Source organism: Triticum aestivum, chromosome 3D, assembly GCF_018294505.1.
Source record: "Triticum aestivum cultivar Chinese Spring chromosome 3D, IWGSC CS RefSeq v2.1, whole genome shotgun sequence".
Taxonomy (NCBI): domain Eukaryota; kingdom Viridiplantae; phylum Streptophyta; class Magnoliopsida; order Poales; family Poaceae; genus Triticum; species Triticum aestivum.
In genome coordinates this window covers 321,837,940-321,859,510 of record NC_057802.1, presented here as the reverse complement: position 1 = coordinate 321,859,510, position 21,571 = coordinate 321,837,940, and the positions used below count along the sequence as shown (strand labels likewise).

Genomic DNA, 21,571 nt, shown 5'->3' with positions numbered 1-21,571 from the left:
TTTAATCTCCCACTATGTACTCCCTCTGTAAAGAAATATAAGAGCGTTTAGATCACTATTTTAGTGATCTAAACGCTCTTATATTTCTTTATGGAGGGAGTACTTTTTACAGTTACTTTCTTGCTGTGTTTCTCCCTTTTTTGGCCACAGATGTTGGGTACTTCAGGATTAAGCTAGTGCGATACAATAAGATTGAAAATATACATTAGGACGAATAATTTACGCTGCTAATCCGTGCATCCATAAATATACTTCCTCTGTCCTCAAATAAGTATAGAAATTTTAAGACGAATTTTGGAATGGAGTAGAAAATGCATTGGAAAGGTGCAAGCTACTATCTCTCTCCTCTCTAATTTCCTCCCACCTTCAATGAGCTAAGCGTATGTAGAAAATGAGATCATGTGTTAAGGGCCAGTTCTTTTGTCGGCTTATTTTCCCAGCTTTTCCCATAAGCCGCCTCTCATTTATTGAGGCTTCTGAACTAGTTATGGGATTACTAATGAGCCTCAACAAATTTTAGGAGCGGCTTATTTTTTAAGCTGGGGCGAGGCAGCTTATTTTTTAAGCCGCCTAAAAGAACTGGCCCAAATGTTATTGGGCTTGATTCCTGTGTGATGAGAGAGAATTATTATTTTTCTACTTTAAAATGCGTTGAGAAGATAGAAGCATTCTTTTGTGGACAAATTTCAAATGCTAAATGTTCACTTATTTGAGGACAGAGGAGTACATTAGCACCAATAATTACATTTATATACCCTTAATTTTAAGTACTCCCTCTATCCATAAATAGTACTCCCTCTGTCCCAAAATTCTTGTCTTACATTTGTCTAGATACGGATGTATGTAACACTAAAAAGTAATTAGGTACATCCGTATTAGGCAAATATAAGACAAGAATTTTAGGACGGAGGGAGTATTTATGGTATATTGTGAGATTTATGTTGACCATGATAAAATCGATAATCTGTGAGATGAATGCTAGAAAAATCACACTATTGGAAACTCCTTTCGAATATGAATTCGATGGCCAATAGGGCATATCGGAGACCGAGATCTATGGAGGCCTTTATTTGAAAAATTCAAAACCAAACTTTCAGTTTCAAAAAATTCTGAAAACAAATACACATGTATACAAGGATGTAATCTGTCTGTAAAATTTGAGGATGAACTACCTTGAATTGCGAGTTGCATGAAAAAACCAAAATCATGGACTTTGAGGATGACCAATATATATGCTAGAAAGCCATGAATTTGGCTTTTTTTGTATAGCCCTCATTTTAACGCAGTTCGACCCGAAAAATTACACACGGGTACACCATATCTCTTGGTATATGTGTATTTTTTTAAAGTTTTTGAAACTGAAAAGGTTGAATTCTAAAGTTTTCAAATTCGGCCTCCATGGAGCTGGCCTCCATTTGGCATTTTCCTTCGATGGCACTCTTTAGTACTTCCTCTGTTTCTTTTTAGTTTGCATATAAAATTTGACTAACTTTATAGGAAAAAAATATCAATATTCACAATATAAAATCAATATTATTAGATACATCATGAAACTAACTTTCATACCATATAACTTTAGTATTGTAGATGTTGATATTTTTTATATAAATTTGATCAAATTTGTTTAGTTTGACTTTGGCCAAATTTTATATGCAAAGCAAAAAAGAAACAGAGGGAGTACACCACATGCTATATATAATTGGTCTAAATGATGGTCCAGATAAATCTTGAAATGCGCGCTAGACCATATATTTATTGATAGGACATATCTACAGTACCCGATAAACGATGCAGGATGATGTGTAGGGAATGCTACAGTATTGACATGTTTGGTTGCATTCTTTTCGCGTTTATTGGGAGCCTACCGAGTAGAGCTTGTTTAAGGGTAAGGGTACGAGGGCTCCGGGGCACATTTTGCATGTCGTTTAGTCCTTTGCATTTACCCCATTTTGTTTGAGGGTATGCAGGCTCAGGGCCATGTTCTGCTTGTCGTTTGGTCGTTTGCATTTACCCCATATTGCATCTTCCTTCATAGTGTAAATTGCACTAGCCCGAGCCTGCATCTGAAAAAACTGCCGAACTGAGCTTTCCTGTCGGGTCTGGCTGAGGGGTGATTTAAGTTTCGTGTGAGCCTGTTTTTTCTGCAAGCCAGGCAACCAAACAACTCAGACTTATCCCACTAGAGTTATTGAGCTTCATACGGTCTACCAAACAAGCCCTATCTAACCTTTTCTTTAACACAGTACAGACGCAAGCGCTTATATATACGCGGATACACTCACCCTATGAACGCATACACGCACACCCTACCCTTATGAGCACCTCCGAGAGACTGAGTCGACATATCATCTTGAGATTTTTACGAAGTCACCGCAGGCGCCTCGTAGTCGACGGGAATGTCTTCTCCCATTGGACACGCATCGCCGAAAATCCTGAAACAAATCCAGGATAAATGCGAGCACCATGACTTGAACCCTGGTGGGTTGGGATATCACTCTCCACCTAACCATCCAACCACAGGTTTGTTCGCTACGCCCCATCTAACTTGGATCTCGGTTCCATACTATGTCATATAACACTATAGCATTTGCTGTTCATTGTCGTGTACTCCATCTGTCCTATAATATAAGAGCGTTTTTGACACTACACTAATGTCAAAAACACTATTATGTTATGGGACGGAGGGAGTAGCATCGTACTGTAGATACTAGTGGTTGGGGCACAACCGTGGCGGGCCTCTTGAGGCGTATGTGCGCACTTGTATTGCTGAGGATTTTCTTTTCTCTACAAGATGGAAGTTTGCCTTAATAAACAAAAGCGGTAGGTTTCTGAAGATGTTCATCAATGAGCCTGCTATATGTAAGAACTTAGAACCGAACTGTGAACAGAATCTAGCAGCACTGCATTACATATACTTTCCCTGAGAATTAGAAGTGTGCCCTACATGTCAAATATCATAAAGTGAATGATTTAATAAGTTCAGCAAAGAGCCTGACTCGGTTGTATTATATCAGTGCAAATTTAGATAGGCATCAAGTCTTCTCCATGATCGGAACAAATGTCACTAATCAGATGCCTAACAGGTTTAGAACAATTACTAATGCAAATCTGGTGAACAGTGTAAAGGCGCAACAGTTTATCTACTCCCTCCGTTCCTAAATATTTGTCTTTCTAGAGATTTCAACAAATGACTACATACGAAGCAAAATGAGTGAATCTACACTCTAAAATATGTTTATATAGTACATCCGTATGTGGTAGTCCATTTGAAATCTCTAAAAAGACAAATATTTAGGAACGGAGGGAGTAATATACCAATGATATCCATTGCACATTGCTTACATGTAACCAACTAGCCCTCTTTTCCAAAATCCCCGAGATGATGCCATTATTTCATCTCAGTCAATGTATTGTGCTGCACCTGTTTTATTTATAAAACACTTTGACCATTTCATTTCTTACACCATACTCAATCCAGGCTCTTTCAGTCTTTCTTGCCGCTCTTTAACGATTTTCTGACTCTCGCTACTACCTCCCAGTCTCCAGAGTTTGCTAGACTGTTCGACAGAGTTGAAAAAGAGCCTGGGTCATAATTATCTTCACGTATCTTATTTTCTACAAATCATCCAAGTACAGCATCATCATGAGCTCTGCAAGCAGCAAGCAGTGTGCTCCATACCATCAAGCCGGGCTTGATAGGCATACTCTCGATATTTTTTGTCTCTACAAGCTCGCAGATCGACCAAGTAAATCAATCATACAACAGTAGTGATGTAACACAGGCTCAAGCCCATACACGTTTCTCATAGATTTAAAGTAGTTAAAGCCTTCTTCAACTAAACCATTATGTCTGCAAGCAGTTAAAAAACTCACTAGTACAATATTATCTGGTTTCATTCCACGCCTAATCATCAAATCAAACATCTCCAAAGAATCCTGACCACTTCCATGCTGAGCATATCCATCAATTATAGCTGTCCAAGTAACTAAATCTGGGGAATTTATTTCATCAAAAACTTTATGAGAATCATGCAGGTTGCCTTTTTTGAGTACAACTTCACATGTGAACTACTACCTCCGTTCCATAATATAAGAACGTTTTTCAAGCTAACATAGTTTAAGAAACGTTCTTATATTAAGGGACAAAGGGAGTACTTACCAATAGATAGACAGTATTCCTGCCTTAGGTGCATACCCAACTATCTGAAAACCAGCTGCCATTGTAGGCAACCTCGACGGTGTCCTCGCCTCGGCGGTGTGTGTGGGTCTTGTAGGTGTCAAGTCGGCCGGGGTGCCCTTCTTTGTGGGCGTGTTGTAACGGTTTTAGCCCGGTTTTCCGTGAATTAACCGGGCAACTCTTTTCTGTTTTTTCGGAAAAAAACCCAGCTGCCATCATATGCTGAAATAGTGAGATTGCCTCGTCAGTGCAACCATTTGTAGAGTATCTAGATACCATTGAAGACAACGTGACCTGATCTTTGCATGGAGTTGCATCAAAATTCTTCTAGCTGTTTGTACCTGTCGACATTTGAAAAACCAGACAAGTGCTAACAGACGTAATTTCTCCGTAGACACGAAGAATATGTTCATAAACTTCCTTCCCTTTGAGCAAGTATTCTGGTCCACTACAAGCTGAAAGAATGGCAGATAACAACACATGGTTAGGCTTAAGATTATCCAGAATCATATTCCTGAACAGTCAGATAAGAAACCCATACTTGCTCGTAGACTTAAACTCTGGCTCGGTGATGCGGTACTCGTGCATGATCCAACCAGTACACTCCTTTTTCGGGGCACGTCCTTGGTGGAACACAAGGGTCTTCTTCATGCCAATCATCTGCTGCTTCTTCTCGCCGGTGACGCATGAACACGATGGAGTCGGCCATCTCTACAACCCGCGCTTCTTCTGCTAAGGACTCCGGCAACGGCTCCATGGACCATCATTGTGGCTCAAGCTCCTCGGGTCGCCGTTGCACGCATGGGGACGGAGGGCAGGGAGAAGGCAGACCTGCGCCGGTGCGCATTGGACATCGGCGCATTGGACATCCTCGACACGGACAGAAAGCTTCAAAATCTTCAGAATGAGATCCAAAGAAAATGACCCGCATCTCCATCCTCACCTTTTCCCCATCTTGTTTGGGCTTCAGATCGATGCAGACAATGCCGTGGGATGGGGGTAGCGCGACCTGTGCTGGGGCCTCCAGCGGCGGGGTAGGCGCCGACGACCGCATCGACGTCGTCCCGGTTGTGCTCGTCCTCTTGCGGCATCCTCAGGACGACAGCTCGCGCCGCCGCCCACCCTCTAGCTCTTGCCGTCGGGGCGAGCATCGCCACACCTTCCTACTGCCGCCACTGCGCACGAGCTCAGATCTGGAGGCGCGGAGGCGTCAGGCCCGAGATGAGGGGGAGGGGCGAGGCAGGGAGGTGGCGGAGAATAGGAGGGAGTGGCTGCGGTGAGGGAAGGGATGATGAAGAGGTGAGGTTTTCCTTCGTTGGGAAGGCAAATCCTCTTGGACGAGGTGTTATCTTCCATGACACACAAAGATTTTTTTTCTCCAATCAATGTGTGCCGCCGTGGAATGTGCGTTTTGCCCAATCCGTTCTCTAGCTGAGTTTTGTTTTGTCGTACCTGTGCCGACGTGGATTGCGTGAGAGAGCGCCCAGCTTTCGTAGCTTATTGTATTGGATGTCATGTATCACGAGTAATGTATGTCTCGAAGAAAAAATCATCACGACTATTGTTCGAGTTGATTCTCAGTCGAACAGATGAAAGAGATGGTATGTTACATTATTGCTCACAGGTGACATGCCCATGGCAAGTCAGTCTGGATCTCAAGCAGATAAGCAATTCTTCTCGTAACTCCGAGGACAAACGAACACTCGTGCTACATTGTTGATCACCCCGGTAAAAATAAAGCCCAACAACCGGCTTGGATTCATCAGATGTTGAGGTAATACACTTGCACAAGCAACTGCTATTTTCATTGCAACGAAGGAGACTGTTTTGACATTCATTCTGATAATTGAAATATGCAACAATTGCTAAAATAATCCGAACTGACTTGAGCATCGCTATAGCGAGACAATCTCGTTGCAGTCAACTCTTTGAACTTGTCGAAAACAGTTTGCAACAAGTCGAACTTTATGGATATAAACATTTTCATTTGTGTTGGTTTATAGATCCATTTACATTCCTTAGGCTTTACTCTTTTCGGAGGGTCTATTTCGAGGCTCATGGATACTACCTCAAATTTCTTTGCGTTTAGTCGAATCCCGGAATGAGGGTCCTTCATTGCGCCTTTCTATGCCACAGGTTTATCGTTGTCTAACAACAATATCTCTTCTACATAGCATAATGATTTGCACGAGTTTTTGCCTAACCTGCATCGTTCAGTTGCTAGTTCAACCGAAGTCTCTACATCACATGTAGGGGCTTCCATATCAGTGGCAGTGACGAAACTTTGGAACTGTTTTCAGTGTTTCCTTTCTTTTACCTCATCATGAAGATTTTTTATTCTCGTCGAGCTTCACTGTCCTCTTACTCTCCTTCCGCAAGAAAGTCTTCTTCAAAACACACTGTTCTTAGCAACAACCATTTTGCCTTCGGTGCAGTGATAGAAGAAATATCCGACATTTTGGATAACCAACAAAGTAGCACTTATCTGATTTGTGATTTGAGCTTATGTGGTTGTAAGCACTTTACATATGCATCTCATTGCCAAGTTTTAAGGAAGGACATATTGGTTCAGCGTCCCATACCATATCATATGGTTTCATTTCAAAACATTAGATGCCACTCTTTTCAGTTAAAAAGCCGCAATCTCTAAAGCATAACCCGAATATATAATGGCTAATTAGTTAATGACATCTTTGATCTTACCATGGCATACATGGTTCAGTTACGTCTCTTGGAGACTTGGACACCCCTTTCCTCGCGTTCTAGAGGTGTAAATTATGAAACTATTTCGTGACTCATCACATTCGCGAAACTTGTAACTCAAACATTCCTTTCTGCAATGCTATCGTAGAAACTTAATATTCTTGTTACAAGAACTTTCTACTTCATTATGAAATTCCTTTAAACTTTCAAAGTTTCCAAGTTTGTCTCTTATTAAGTAAACGAAATATGTATATGGCAACCGTGTGCAGATTGCGAAACTACCACACGACCTCGGGGTGCTTCAATCGGGATCGTGCGGCTGCTGGCGATATGCGCTGGGGCAGTTGCTCGACTGCGGGCGTGAGTGGCCTGGGCGTTGACCCGCGGGGCTAATTTTGCTTTGCCGCTGTGGTCCTTTTCTTCCTCCGCCTCGTCGACGGGGAGCTCTGCTGCGACGTCCGTTGTCCTCCTGCGCAACATCCTGTCCACAGGAGCTTGGGACTGACCATGGTTTTCTCCTCGGCGGAGCCGTTTCCGGCAATCAGTGTCTCCTCACCGGCTTCCGCGTTTGCCTATGTCCAAGTCGATCTCGCATTCGAGTGCGGTGAGAATCGCCGTTCCTCCTCCCGCTCACCCTGGTCGTATGCACCTGAACGCAGGCCCGCCATGCATGAGCTTGAGCTTGAGCATGGGAGCTCGGCCGATGCACACACAACAGGCACGCAAGGCCGCGCCCCGCTGCACCATGCTTGTGCTCATCCGCACCCCCAAGATGCCAAGGGGAAGCCTGGTAATTGACGGTGAAGCTCCGTCGCGAGCAGCAGCCATGGCTGCAGACCAAGTGAAGCCTGGTACCTACATGCCTGATAGAAAACCTCGCGCTGATACTACAACATGAAACTCACTACAACCAAGTGGCTAGTGCTATGAATCATAACCCAGGCCACGAGGGATCGATCCCTAGTTTTGCCCAATTTTTTGTATTTCTGTTTTTTTTCCATGCTCGTGTTGAGCAGTTTGTGGGTGGTAAAAAGAACAGTAGGTAATGAGGATCATTCTGGGCCCCCCAAAAAATTGTTGACAATTACCGTGGTAACAATTTTGACCCCAGAAAAAAGAGTTGTTGAAAACATATCCACCGTCATTTTTTTGGATAAATAGTGTGATAATATACGTAAGCACACCTGATAACTTACACACAAATTCCGTGGTAACTTTGAGTTGAGGAAAGAGTTGCTGAAAAACATAACTTGCTAACTTTTTTTTGCGGGGAATAACCTCGCTAACTTATGCGTATATCATGGTAATTTATGCCTTACAGACTTGATAAATTATGTACAAACATTGATAACTTTGAAAGATTTTGACCCAGAAAAACGAGTTGTTGAAAACATATCTGCCGTCATTTTTTGGATAAATAGTGTGGTAATATACGTAACGCACACCTGATAACTTACACACCAATCCCGTGGTAACTCTGACTCGGGGAAAGAGTTGCTAAAAAGCATAACCTCGCTAACTTTTTTTGCGGGGAATAACCTCTCTAACTTATGCGTATATCATGGTAATTTATGCTTCACAGACTTGATAAATTATGTACAAACATCGATAACTTTGACCCAATGAAGTAGTGTTAAAAACGTGCCTCCGATAATTTGTGTAAATAATATGGTAATATAAATACCGCATACTCGATAACTTACATACAAACAACTTGGTAACTTTTTGATCCGGGGAAAAAAGTTATTGAAATACATGCTCTGGCTAACTTACGTGTAAATAGTATGGTAATATATGTTCCGCATATCCAATAACTTGCATACAAACACCCCAATAACTTTAACCAATGATGTAAATAATTGTTGAAAAACATAACCACCCGATAACATATGTGAAAATAACACGATAATTTACAAACCGTATACCCGACAAGTTACATACAAAAATCATGGTAACTTCAACCAAGAAGGTAAAAATTTGTTGAAAAACATATCCCCTAATAACTTCTACGAAATATCTATCTGGCACACCAGATCGTTTTGACAAAACTGCCGAACGACTTGGATGCCCTTCAATCCCGATCGCTAGATCCACACGAAGTTCGCTGCCCTCCTCCATCCCCGCTTGATTCGTGGGGGAAACCCAGCCGCGCCCTTTCTTCGTCCTCTCTTTCCACTTACTCCCCAACCCCAAACCAGCAGCTACGCCCGCGACCTCACCATCTTACGCCGTCCTCCGCCGCTGCCCCTAGCATCTCCACCTCTTGTTCCCTCACCCTATCACCCTATCAGAGGCCCCAAATTGAGCAGCTAGGTTAGCCGGTGGCTAGATCTACCACGGCCACCGCGGTACGTCGGGATCCGCGCCCTCATGACGCGACGAAGGTGCTCGAGGGTGGTCGCAGCCACATGCGCCGAGAAGGGTTCGAGACGACGGAAGTGCTCGAGGGCTCGCGAGCGGCCGTGCGTGAACCATCGTGCCCAAGTCTGGACGCGACTGTTCAAGTACAATGATACCCAGATGGGGATGTTGAGCATTGTTGCTGGAATGGCACCATCGTACCCAAGTCTGGACGCGGCTCAAACAAATTCAGCACTCCGAATGCAGGTGTTCAAGATGCCATTGGATACCAAACGAACAAAGTTATTTGAAAAACATACCCCTGTTAACTTATGTAAAATAGCATGGTAATATACGAACAACATGGACAATAACTTACATACAAACACCTAGGTAAATTTGACCAAAGGGGAAAAAAGTTGTTGAAAGCCATATCCCCGGTAACTTGTATGAAAATAGCACGGTAAAATATGAACCATATACCTGATAACTTACGTACAAACGCCGCGGTAAATTTGACCAAGGGAGAAAAGTTGTTGAAAAACATATCCTCGATAATTTCTATGTATAATGTATGGTAATAAACCAAATCCATACCTGATAACTTAAGTACAACCATTGCGGTAACATTTTTTACTGTGGGAGGGGGGAAGGAGTTGTTGAAAAATATACCGCGGAAACTTCTATCTAAATAGCATGGTAATATGCGAACCGCATACCTAATAACTTAAGTACAAACACCATGGTAATATTTGACCAAGGGCAAAAGGTTATTCAAAAACATACCCCGGTAACTTCTATGTAATTAGCATGATAAAAGATGAACCCCATACATGATAACTTACGTGTGAAAAGGAGGGAAGGGGACGCCCGGGTTTGTGAACTCTATGAACCGGTGTGAAACATGTAGAAAAAAATATGGAACTAGGGTGCATAGTCCTAATACCCGAACTAGTGAGGCCGCCGGTTTGAATTTTAAGTTACTGTCTTTTTTTGTTCAATCTCGTCTCAACAAGATACAACTAGTGTGTAAATTGTTTGTAATTAGTAGAGCCGACTAGCCCAATTGGATGTTGTTGCTAAATTTACTATGTGGGTCGTGGGTTCGGTCCCCCACCAATGCCTTATATTTTTACTCTTTCCAGGGAAAAACATGGGGTGGATGCGAGATCGAAGTAGGGGGTTGTTCGGGAGGACGTGGGATCAAAGGGTAGGAGGTCGCCGTTTCTTTTACCTATTTTTGTTCGGGGATCGGGAGGAGCCCAGAAAATCGGGAAGGACGCGGGATCAAAGGAGGCGGACTGTTCGGGAGGACGTGGGTCGGTACTTTTGCAATCTGTCACACGGTTGACATATATTGCAGTCCTTAAGTAAATACACTTTTGTCCACTTAAACCATCGATGAAAGTAATAAAGTAGAGGAATCCACTGTGCGCAACTATACTCATTGGACCACACACATCTATAGGTATGAATACCAATAAGCTAGTTGCGCGTTCCTTATGGCATGTGGACGACATTTTAGTCATTCTTCCTTTAGACAAACTTTGCAAGCGTCAAATAATTCATAATCAAATGACTCCAAGACCCATCACCGCAGAGTTTCTTCATGTGTTTTTCGCCAATGTGACTTAAACGGTAGTGCCACAAACATGTTGTATTTTTATTAGTCTTGTGACGTTTAACGTCAGTGTTATGGACGTTTATATGACCATCAGGATTCATAACATACTTCTCATTCGTAATGGAAGTATGTCCCTTATTTATTCATAAATTGAACAATTATTGCTCTCTAACTTCATTGAACAACCTTCTTGTAGCAAACATGATTCAGAAATAATGTTGTCGCACAAGGTGGACTGTACTAACACTTACTAAATTCTAATATGAATTACGAAGATATATGCAGAGGTAATACTATTAAGAAACATAGTACAAAACAAAAAAAACTTGCCTACGAATAAAACCCTCGACCAACTATGAAGATGCAGGATTGACCTTTACTAGCAATGCATCGGAGAGAAGAGGTTGGTGAACATGTTATAAATTATGCACCCAGAGAGGAGGGCGGGGGCTGCCTCCTCCTTTATATATAGGCGCAGAGGAGGGGCCTTGGCTTGGAGGATGGGCTCCCTCCCTCAGGTCCGATCACACCACGGAGGGCTACGCCCCAAACCCTGGCTACCGCGCCCTTTGCCTTGGCTCTTAAGTAATCTCGAGTGCGCCACTATTGCCCCCCTAGGCCCATGTGTTGCCCCCACTTGCCTAGCCTAGGGAGCAGCCCTATAACACCTTTCACAATTTTCCAGAAGATTCCGTAACCTTACCGGGCCTTTCTGTACCTTCTAGGCTACTCCGGGACTTTCCCGATTTTGCTGGAATGCTCCCGGTTTCCTCTGGAACATCTCTGAAACGTTTTTGCTATTTTCAAAAAATTTCCACTGCATTTCTCTCACGCTCCTAATACCTCACAGTACTCAACAATTCAATAATCAACAAGCATGTGACCCACAGGTCGGTAATACGCAGACATGACCTAGAACACCTTCCGATCAATAACCAGTTGCCGGATCTGGACACCCATATTGATTCCTACATATACACAAATATATTTATCGAGTGAAGCTTTCGTTTGCGTACACAATTCCCTACGCTTCGTGATACATAAAAAACTCGAGGTGAGACTTTTTTCGAGCGAACTTTTCATTTGCTAACCACCAGGGAGCCGCACCATTGCCAGCCCCTATCCATCCAGCACCCAACATTAAGGTAGTTGTTCATGGCAAGGTGATAATGATGGAGGGGAAGACGCTGGCTCAACGAGCATGCACAAAGAGAATGTCAATTCACCACTAGAAGGGTTTAACATGCTCACATAGAGGCCTCAGAAGAAAAAATCTCAACCAAAGGCTGGTCATAGACCATGACAAAAGTGTAAATGGAGGGCACACACAACTACAAGTTGGCGAGAACAAAGGATCCTAACAGAGGCCAGACAGAGTGTTGTCGGAGGCTCACATGGCGAAAAGAGGAGATTACCGTGTTGCCGAGAAAGAACATCAACACGATGGGTAGCAGGAGGCACAATGATGAGAGGAGATGAAGACAATGCCACCAACATGAGAAATGGCGTGAATGCACCGCTACTGTCGTCGGGCAAGCCGTCATAGGATTTTCCCCATCACCACACCAATCAAGGAGGAGGAGATGCGGCACACCACCAGAGCGGGATGCGACGCCCGTGAGAGTCGTCGTGTCAATCGGCGGCCATCGATGAAGAATTTTGTGGTCTCCTCGCACCCTCCAAGCGCCTCCACCTCCAATTTCGGTCAACCTCGTGACTGCGCATGCGAGATACAGTGAAAGCAAGGTTTTATTCTGGAGCAGCAGACGTTGAAGAAAAGCCAATGTTGCGCAGGTTGGCCTTGTAACAGTCACACAAGTACTCCTTTCCAGGCCTCAACTTGATTGGACCTTGTTAGCTCTTGTCGTTCAGCTTCCTCTCTCCTCTCTCATCTTGTCTATCCATAGACGACGTTAAAAAATAAACAGACTTAAAGAAAAGTAGGTTCGATCCTTGTGTTCTATTACATGAAGTAGAAGAAGAAAAGGTCGGGGGGGGGGGGTGGTCTTGGCACCCATGGGTTAATGGTGAAAGCGCTCAAGGAAATAGATGTGCCGCAGACGTTGATGCAGATGGATGTTGCTTGCTAGATGGGCACATGGGTTGAACCAACATCGTGAATCAGCTGGAGAGCCCATCCCAAGCTGACGTCATGCAAACGCAACTGTCAGAAGCTAGCACCTCCCGAGGGATTTGAGGGAGGGGAGAGCCATGTATGCGGGATCCGGCGTCCGCCTCATGAGGAACTGACGAACCAGTGAGGAAGCAGGCGAGCAGGGGCGCCACGACTGCGTGGGAGGAGGCTAAGAAGCATGCTAGATGACACGAGGTGCGCGCGCGTGCATTGCAGAGCAAGGCGAGCGGCAATCGGAGGTGAAGGAGCATTCACAGGCTGTCGGGAGGCCGCACACACAACTGGAGAGGATAGGAGTAGGGTCATCGAACACGGGTGTTGGTCGAGCAGAGGATGCGAAGGAGCGGACGCGCGCGTGGATGACGGAGTAGGGCCAGTGGCAAGCAGAGGTGAAGGATGGAGTACATGCCTACGGGAGACCATGCGCGCAGCTGGGGAGGAGAGTGGCAGAGGCCGTCGAACGTAGGTGTCGGCGGAGCAGAGGAAAATGGTAAGCAGCATCCGCCATTTCGATTGGATCTGAGGGGGAAGGAGATTCCCGTCATGCGCCGTCAGTAGAGGCCAGCCGGAGGGAGTCTCCGCACGCACTGGACAGGATGCCAGGTGTAGGAGGCCGCCACGGCGTGTCGTTGCGCTGGCCAAGATGCCAACGTGTCAGACCACATGGACACTCTCCACTGTGCCCGAGAGTCACCTTGCGCCGTCGCTAGGTCCCTGCCGGCGCTATCAGTCACGCAACTTCACGGGGCGGTGTCGTCTGGTGGAGGCGGAGCAGGGGTAGGCAGGAATTTTGGTGGCGTCGACTAGGGATGGCTTTTTTCTGCCCGAGTCGCCCGAACGGGAGCGACCCGGAGGCTCTCACTTCAAAAATGCAAGTGCCTCCTTGTGTACCTCCAAATGCAAATCCGAATTGTTAGACATATTTTCCATTCAAGATTTTGATCCCACTCCAACATCATACCTTCCTGTGAGTTTAACTCTAACATTCGGGTCCATCCGCTTCAATACAAGCAGGGACCAATCCAAGTTAGAAGAGATGCCTCGATCGCCAGAATCTCTTGCAACACGGGATTTCTCAGCAAATGGTTCTTCGAGGGCACAAAACCGAGAAGTGATGCCTGACCCTTACTCTTTCAACATCATACCTTCCCCTTTTCTGATTGTCGTCAATAATGTCGGCACTGTTACTGAAAAATGCCGCCTTATCCAAATAATGAACATTAACGAGTCTCGTTATCTAAAAATAATGACACGCAACTTAATGGATCAATGACAAGTCTAATGTATTATATGCATCATGAAATTATTAATGCATTATATCCAAAGCACATTACAACTAATGTATTCGACGAATCATGACATTAAATAGCACATACCCTAACCCTAACCATAACCCTAGTTCTGGTTACAAACCACAACCATAATGCCCACTACACATCATAAAACTCATACAACCCTACATTCCACCATTTTTGCAATGGATTTGAGAGAAATCACCAAAAGTAGGGTTTGCTCAAAAGTTAACAATGCCATTAAATAAGATGATTCTAACTAATAAAATCATGGAGGATGGGAGAGTTTACCTCGAGGGATAGAAAATGCCTCCTATTCACCGAACAAATGGCTCCAATTTAAGAGGAATTTTAGAGAAGTTTGGATGGGAGAGGGAAGAAGGCACTAGCTCGGGTATGAGAAAAGAAAATTGAATGAGACTGAATGGGTGGGTAGCTCACCAAAGGCCCGCCAGCCACTTACCCATTGAGGTGTCTATTGCCGCTAGTCGTGTGGTAGGGTTAGAAGGGTCAATAACGTTGCTACTTCGCCATGTAGGTATGTTCAGGGGCGTGGACCAGGGTCTACCGCCATTGACTATGTCAATAACCCATATACCTTAACGCCGTTAAACTTTCGAACAAGGGTCAAATCATGCTAATATTTTGTCAGAGGGTCAAATATGGTGATTTTGGGCCAACCGGGCGAGGCGGTGGACATGGTTTTGGCCTATGGTGCAATTGTACTCTCTTCTGCTAGTATGTGCTTGCTAGAGTGCGGCGTTGCAAAGATCGAGCTCCATGGAGCTTGTTTAAAAAAATTAAAAATATATTAAAAGTTTGAAAAAATATTTTTTCATACAAATACATATGCATGTTCTTCAAATATGTTTAAAATTTCATCAACTAATTTGATTATTTGCATGCTACACAAAAAAGTCAAATATCTAGCCCAAATACAATAAAGAAAAAGCCCATTTTAGTGCCTGCATTTGTCTTTTTTGTGTACATCTCATATGAATACATGTTTATGAAATTTTATACATGTATACTACAAATATATGTCTACATTACTTTTTTCAGAATTTTTTAAGGTGTGGAAAAAGTTTTTTGCTGAAAAAAGGAAGATTTCTATGGAACTCGGCCTCTACTTGCACTTTTCGGTGCTTGCTATGTCTTCCGTGACTATCCTTTAAGAAAAGAAAAAAGTTTGCTGCTTTGTTTACCGTGTTGCTCTGTCCTATCGACCGCACGGATCACAAGGGGTGGAAAACACAACTGCCTTTGTCGTCTCCTTTTCCTCGTTTCATTCGCACAAGTTCAAGCTCTAGTCCTTTACAATGTGTGCAGCGACAAACAGTGCCTGGATGTGTTTCCGTTTCACTTGAAGCAATCCACATCCACACCCGGGCCGCCGTCATGATTTGAGCGTCATTGTGGGGACAGATTAAGCTCGGTCGCGCCACTGTGCTTTTCTCCATGTCCCTTTTTCTCAGGAGGCAGCTTGGAGGCATTTGGGCCTTGAGACAGGGGTGGGCAAAATTCAACGTGCTAAACTGCGTATGTCTCTGAACCAATTCTCAGCTCACACTGGCATTATTTAGTGCACCTGAATAGGCATCGAGTTAATTTCGCTCTCAGTCACGCCCACGCAAGACACCTGGCACAAGTTTCTCAAGAGTATCCCGGTGTAAAGCACGTTACAGCGGGATGCAAGCAATGTGAGAGAAATAGTCAGCACCGTGCCACCTACTAATGCAAAACATTGTCACCCAAATCTTCATGCTCAACTGGAATTCACCTACATTGTTGGCCGGTTCATTATCTGGTTGCCATGTTTCGGGTATGGTGTCTAGAGATTTAGTTACCGGTCAAACTAGTGACACCATTTGCAGCATTTGCACACAGTTGACATGGGGCACGGACCAGCTTATAGCTGGGCACAGTTGTCAACTCTGAGAGTGAAGGGGCACAGCGCAATGCAGGCAAACCAACCTACTCGCTCGCACCACATCTCTGTAATATACTCCATGTAGTACTGATATACGATTAGTTGGAGAAATCCTTACTTGTATCCTCGCATTCGGCAGGTCTGGCTGCCTGTGTTTTTACTTCAGACGCAGAGATGCAGTACAACCTCTGGAGGTGAGTTGGCCGCCATTTTTACCGGAGCCGGCCTGCATCCTCTGAGTTGTAGGAACATCTTACCAGCATGTTAACAGGGTACAAATGATACATAAACATGTGTTTAATAAACCAGCCGGTCACGGTTTTTTTCTTTCGATAAAGGATGTCTGGAAGTGAGTATGAATTTCATTTATCAATGCTTGCCTGCTTGCGTGCCTGCCGGTGCCGGGCCTGACCGCAGAGGCACAGACTCACAGCAGCGTGTGTTCCATTTCCTCCTCGACCTCGAGACACAACAAAACACAACAGAGCCAAACCAGAAACAAGACAGAGCTCACACACACGCTTCCCTTCTCTTCTCTTCTCTCCTGTCTGCTCAGTTTGGTGGGTTCTGCTCACCAGTTTCCCCTCACAGTACAAAACCCCATTCCTTCCACCCATCATCCTCCATACATAGGTACACACAGCCGGCGTGCAATAGACAGCAAGCTTCTGCAAGAAACCATACCATGAGGAACATCATGGAGAGAAGCCCCCACGAGTCCTCATTCTCCTTCTCCCGGAGGCACTTCAAGTGGCCGGTTCTCGGCAAGAGCAGCAGCCATGGCGCCACTAGCACCGCCGTCGCCGAGGAAGGTTTCGTCAAGATCAGCTCGGATAAGCGGGCCGAGGAGGAGGAGGAGGAGGCGTCCTTGGCTTTCTCCTTCCACTCGGAGGACTTCGTGTCTCCCCCGCCCAAGCCGCTCAAGCAGCACCGCAAGAATACTAGGCCAGGCCGCACGGCCGTGTCGCGCCTGCGCACGGCGCTGGCAGCGGCAATCTCCGGCCGGCACCGGCAGGTCGGCCTCGGCTCGCGGCTCACCGGCACGCTGTACGGGCACCGTCGCGGCCACGTCCACCTCGCGTTCCAGGTCGACCCGCGCGCGTGCCCGGCGCTGCTGCTGGAGCTGACCGCGCCCACGGCGTCGCTGGTTCGCGAGATGGCCTCGGGCCTCGTGCGCATCGCACTCGAGTGCGAGCGCTCCAAGGGCGCCTCCGCATTCCCCGGCACCACCGCGGGCGCCGGCGCGGGCAGGAAGCTGCTGGAGGAGACGGTGTGGCGCGCCTACTGCAACGGCAAGGGATGCGGGTACGCGGTGCGGCGCGAGTGCGGGGCCGCAGACTGGCGGGTGCTGCGCGCGCTGGAGCCCGTGTCCATGGGGGCCGGGGTCATACCGGCGTCCTGCGGTGGCGGCGAGGGAGACGTCATGTACATGCGCGCGCGGTTCGAGCGCGTGGTGGGCTCGCGCGACTCGGAGGCATTCTACATGATCAACCCGGACAGCAGCAGCAATGCCAACAGCGTCGGCCCCGAGCTTAGCGTCTACCTTCTTAGAGTTTGATCCCGCGTTTGCAGTTTGCTGGGAGTGTGTTGTGCGTGCTTTGAACTGTTTTTCTTCTCCGTTGTGTTTTATGTTGCCCTTTTTATGGCATCCTTAATAATGCATGTGGTGTTTATTAGAGCTACTACTAGTACATACTACTTCCATCCCGATTTATTAGTCCCCTCGTATTTAGGGCCATATTTTGATCATGATTTTAACTAATAAAATAGTATAAGCTATGCATAGTAAAAATAACATCATTGAAAATTATGTTCAAATGCAAATCCAAGGATATAATTTTTCGTGACATCCTTTAACATTTTGTTAGTCAAAGCTATGGTCAAAATTCGACACAAAATAAGAAGGGGGCCAATAAACCAGGACGGAGGTGGTATGAAAACCGGGAATCGAACATAAACATTCCTCGAAACGAACACAATATTTGTGCACGTATACAGACACGGTTATGAGAACCTCAAACTTCTGCTCCTATTTTTGAAGTCCAAAACACTGAAAATATTAGCATATCAAATCTTCGATGAGTTAGTATTCAAATGCGACACTAGTTTAAATGTAAATATAATAATCCAACTAAGTTTTAAAATAAAATAGTTTAAGCTTGAATTCAACTCGCACATATATTTTCGTTGTCCCCTTTAAGCGCCCATATATGCTCAATCATATTTTTCTTAAGTTGCTCATGAGTTGCTCGATGCTCGTGCGGATTGCATTTTATTGTTTTCATTGTCCCCTTTAAGCGCCCATAGGTTTTTACTCTTTTCACTATGAGCATTGCACTAGTGTTTTATTTGGTTTTTTATTAGTTTTCTTAGTTTTCTTGTGTCTAGAGGTGCTTTGGATCAACCTTGGACCAAAACGATGAAAGGGACCAAACACGCGTTCAATACAGAGGACAGAAAGACTAGACATGCATTTGGGAGGTCGAGAAAGTGTTTTTAAGTGCTCCAAATTTAATACCACCGGCGCGTCAGCGTCTTTCAAGTGATTCGAACGAGCCCAAGAACATCAAAATCTGAGTCTGTATGAAGAAATGACGATCAAAATATCAAAGGAGTCCAAAGCGTTCAACGATGTCTAGTATGACTGCGCAGTCGTACCGGTGATCGTATCATGTGAGATAGGCCCAAAAGTTGTCATACTGCGCAATCTGTATGAAGAAATGACGATCAAAATATCAAAGGAGTCCAAAGCGTTCGACGATGTCTAGTATGACTCCGTAGTCGTACCGGTGATCGTATCGTGTGAGATAGGCCCAAAAGTTGTCATTCTGGACGAGATTCTTCACCGATATCGTCCATGTTTGTTCGCACACGATCCCCTTAGCCAATAGGAAGGGTTTGGGAGAGGATTAGGCTCACCTTCACCCCTGGATCAAAGCAGGCAACTATCATCAACGGAGGAGGCTTTGGGAGAGGCATTATAAATACCTCTCCATACCCTAGCCACCACCATCATCTTCCATAAGCTGTCATCATCCAAGATCAATGTCCATTGCTGCTCCATCTCCACCACCATAGAAGAAGGGACAAGTCCAACCGAAGAACAGGAGGCTCCACCACCGCGCACACCGGCCTTTGGGCGGTGCCATCTCCACTGACGCCGCCCTCGCCATCACCACCACGCCGGCTGCCCTCGTCATCACCACCACGCAGGCGCCACCACCATCATCACCATCACCACGACACCGTCGTCTCCACCAACACTGCCATGCCTTCTCCCTTGACCGGCTCAATGCCGGCTTGTAACTTGACCCTCACTTTGATGTTTCCTATTCCTATGTTTGAGTAGTTGTTATTAGTTCTCGGGGATATGGATGAACTCTTAATGCGATCAATAATCTTGTTGTTCATGTTCGAGTTAGTACCCTTCACGAATGTTGAGAGGAGGCCTCACTCGCATTACAGTCGTGATTCGTCATGGAGCCACGAGTGTCGTTGTAGAGGTTAGGAAGTTAGGGTAATTTGAGTGACACCATTATCTTCAATTCCGCGCCTTTGCAATTAATAGGGGAGTAACAGGTAAAACCACATCGACATGGAGAAACTACAATTGGTGGCCTATGTGGCATGAAGTATATGTGAGAGTAGAACATGTTATGTACGGGAACGCCCACTTATGTGCATGAAGAGTGGTTAGGAGGAGATATAAAGTGCATATTAGTAGTGATGATTTCTGAACCCTCGAGAATGCTTTATAGCTCATGCGCCGTCTCTACTAACTTAGTGTCTTTTAATTCGTGTTTTTACCTTCTAGTTTGTAGTTTAGATAAACACCTTTTTACTCTGTTTCCCTAGCAACTTATAGAGTAGACTATTTTCAAACTCTAGATTTGGTGCGTACGTAACTGCTAAGTGATAGCGTAGTTGTGGGTTTTTTTATGCCTTCCTTTTCACTCCATGTGGTTTCAACACTTATCACAAAAGTGCTACAACAGCCATGTGCACTTATAGGATATCAGATGCACAACCCCACGGTAGGCGTCAACTGTCGTGGTGTGAAATATGACAATGAGAAGGATATGAGAAAGGAGCTTGATCTAGCGAGACACAAATGAGTACGCATAGGAAAATATGCATGTTCAGGCCCCTCGGGGTAGAGGTAATACTCCAGGGAGTGTTTTTGTGTATGGTTTTAAGATTACAAGTATGAGAATAAGTGTGAGAGAGAGATCGTCCATAGACTGGAACCCCGTGCAACTTTTATAGAGTGCGCTGCCCCGGATTTAAAGTCTGTCCGTAACTTACATTGTTAGTACTATAGTGAATAGTTGATCCATTACTAGTTTCTGACACTTGGATGTGAGATACTCCCTCCGATCCTTTTTAGTCTGCATACAAGCTTTGTCTGAAGTCAAAGTATATCTACTTTGACCAAACATGTAGAAAAAAATATCAATATTCACAACCAAATCAATATGATTAGATTCATTATGAAATGTAGTTTCATAGTATATATGCTTGGTATTGTAGATGTTGATATTTTTTAATATAAATTTGGTCAAACATTGAAAAGTTTGACTTGACACAAATTTAATAGGCGGAGTAAAAGGACTGGAGGGAGTACTAGTAGTAGTGGCTAATTAAATAGGTCATTTATGGCGTAATGAAGCCCCAGACGTAACTCTACGATTATTGGTTCTGGTCATTTGGGTTGCTTTCATCTGAGTGAAGTGCGTCTAAGTGAGGATATGCCCATCTTAATCCGAGCTGAACGCCGGGAATAATCACTTAGGTAACATGTCCCGAGTGATTAAACCCCTACCATGCTGGGTGATATATTGGTACTTGATGAACATGGGCTTGTGCCACCATGGGCTTCTACTGGGTTTTTAGGTCATCGTGGGCCTACCGGTGGGAGATAACCTCGTCAACACCTCCTTCCTCCATCTACGCTGTCACCATGGAAAGAGTATTTTCAACTTGCAAGGCTAGGGTTTGTAACACTATTCACACTTTGTCAGAGGTTGAGATTGAGACCGGATCAATCATTCATCTTATTGCGGTAATTTGCAATATCATCGATATGGTTTTCCTCTATTTGATCTTCCACTACTACAGGATGCTTCTAACGCGACATATGAATCAGAGACCCTTCGACCAAAATGTGTGCGATGCATGAATCGCAAACGGAGTCATAATAAAATCTACACCAATAAAACGAACTGTGTGCGATGGCGGAGTCATCAAGGACGATTCAGCTTAGAGTTGCGCGTGCGATACTTGGCACACAATTGATCCATATGAATTGTTTGCTATGAGCCAGAACAATAGAAACGGTCAGCCAGATCAAGGTATGTGTGACATATGGCAT

General features: G+C 44.8%; 1 protein-coding gene and 1 long non-coding RNA gene across 2 annotated transcripts; both read left to right on the top strand.

Annotated features, from left to right (window-relative positions):
• Nucleotides 1-5,020: 5,020 nt before the first annotated feature.
• LOC123078650 (uncharacterized) lies at nucleotides 5,021-8,012 on the top strand. The gene is made up of 2 exons (XR_006437585.1): nucleotides 5,021-5,951; nucleotides 7,150-8,012. It is a non-coding gene; the product is annotated as an uncharacterized lncRNA (long non-coding RNA).
• An 8,642-nt stretch (nucleotides 8,013-16,654) lies between these two features.
• Nucleotides 16,655-17,893, top strand: LOC123074571 (protein MIZU-KUSSEI 1). The gene has a single exon (XM_044497370.1). The coding sequence runs from the start codon at nucleotides 16,886-16,888 to the stop codon at nucleotides 17,756-17,758; it is 873 nt and encodes a 290-aa protein (XP_044353305.1). The 5' UTR covers nucleotides 16,655-16,885; the 3' UTR covers nucleotides 17,759-17,893.
• The last annotated feature ends 3,678 nt before the right edge of the window (nucleotides 17,894-21,571 follow it).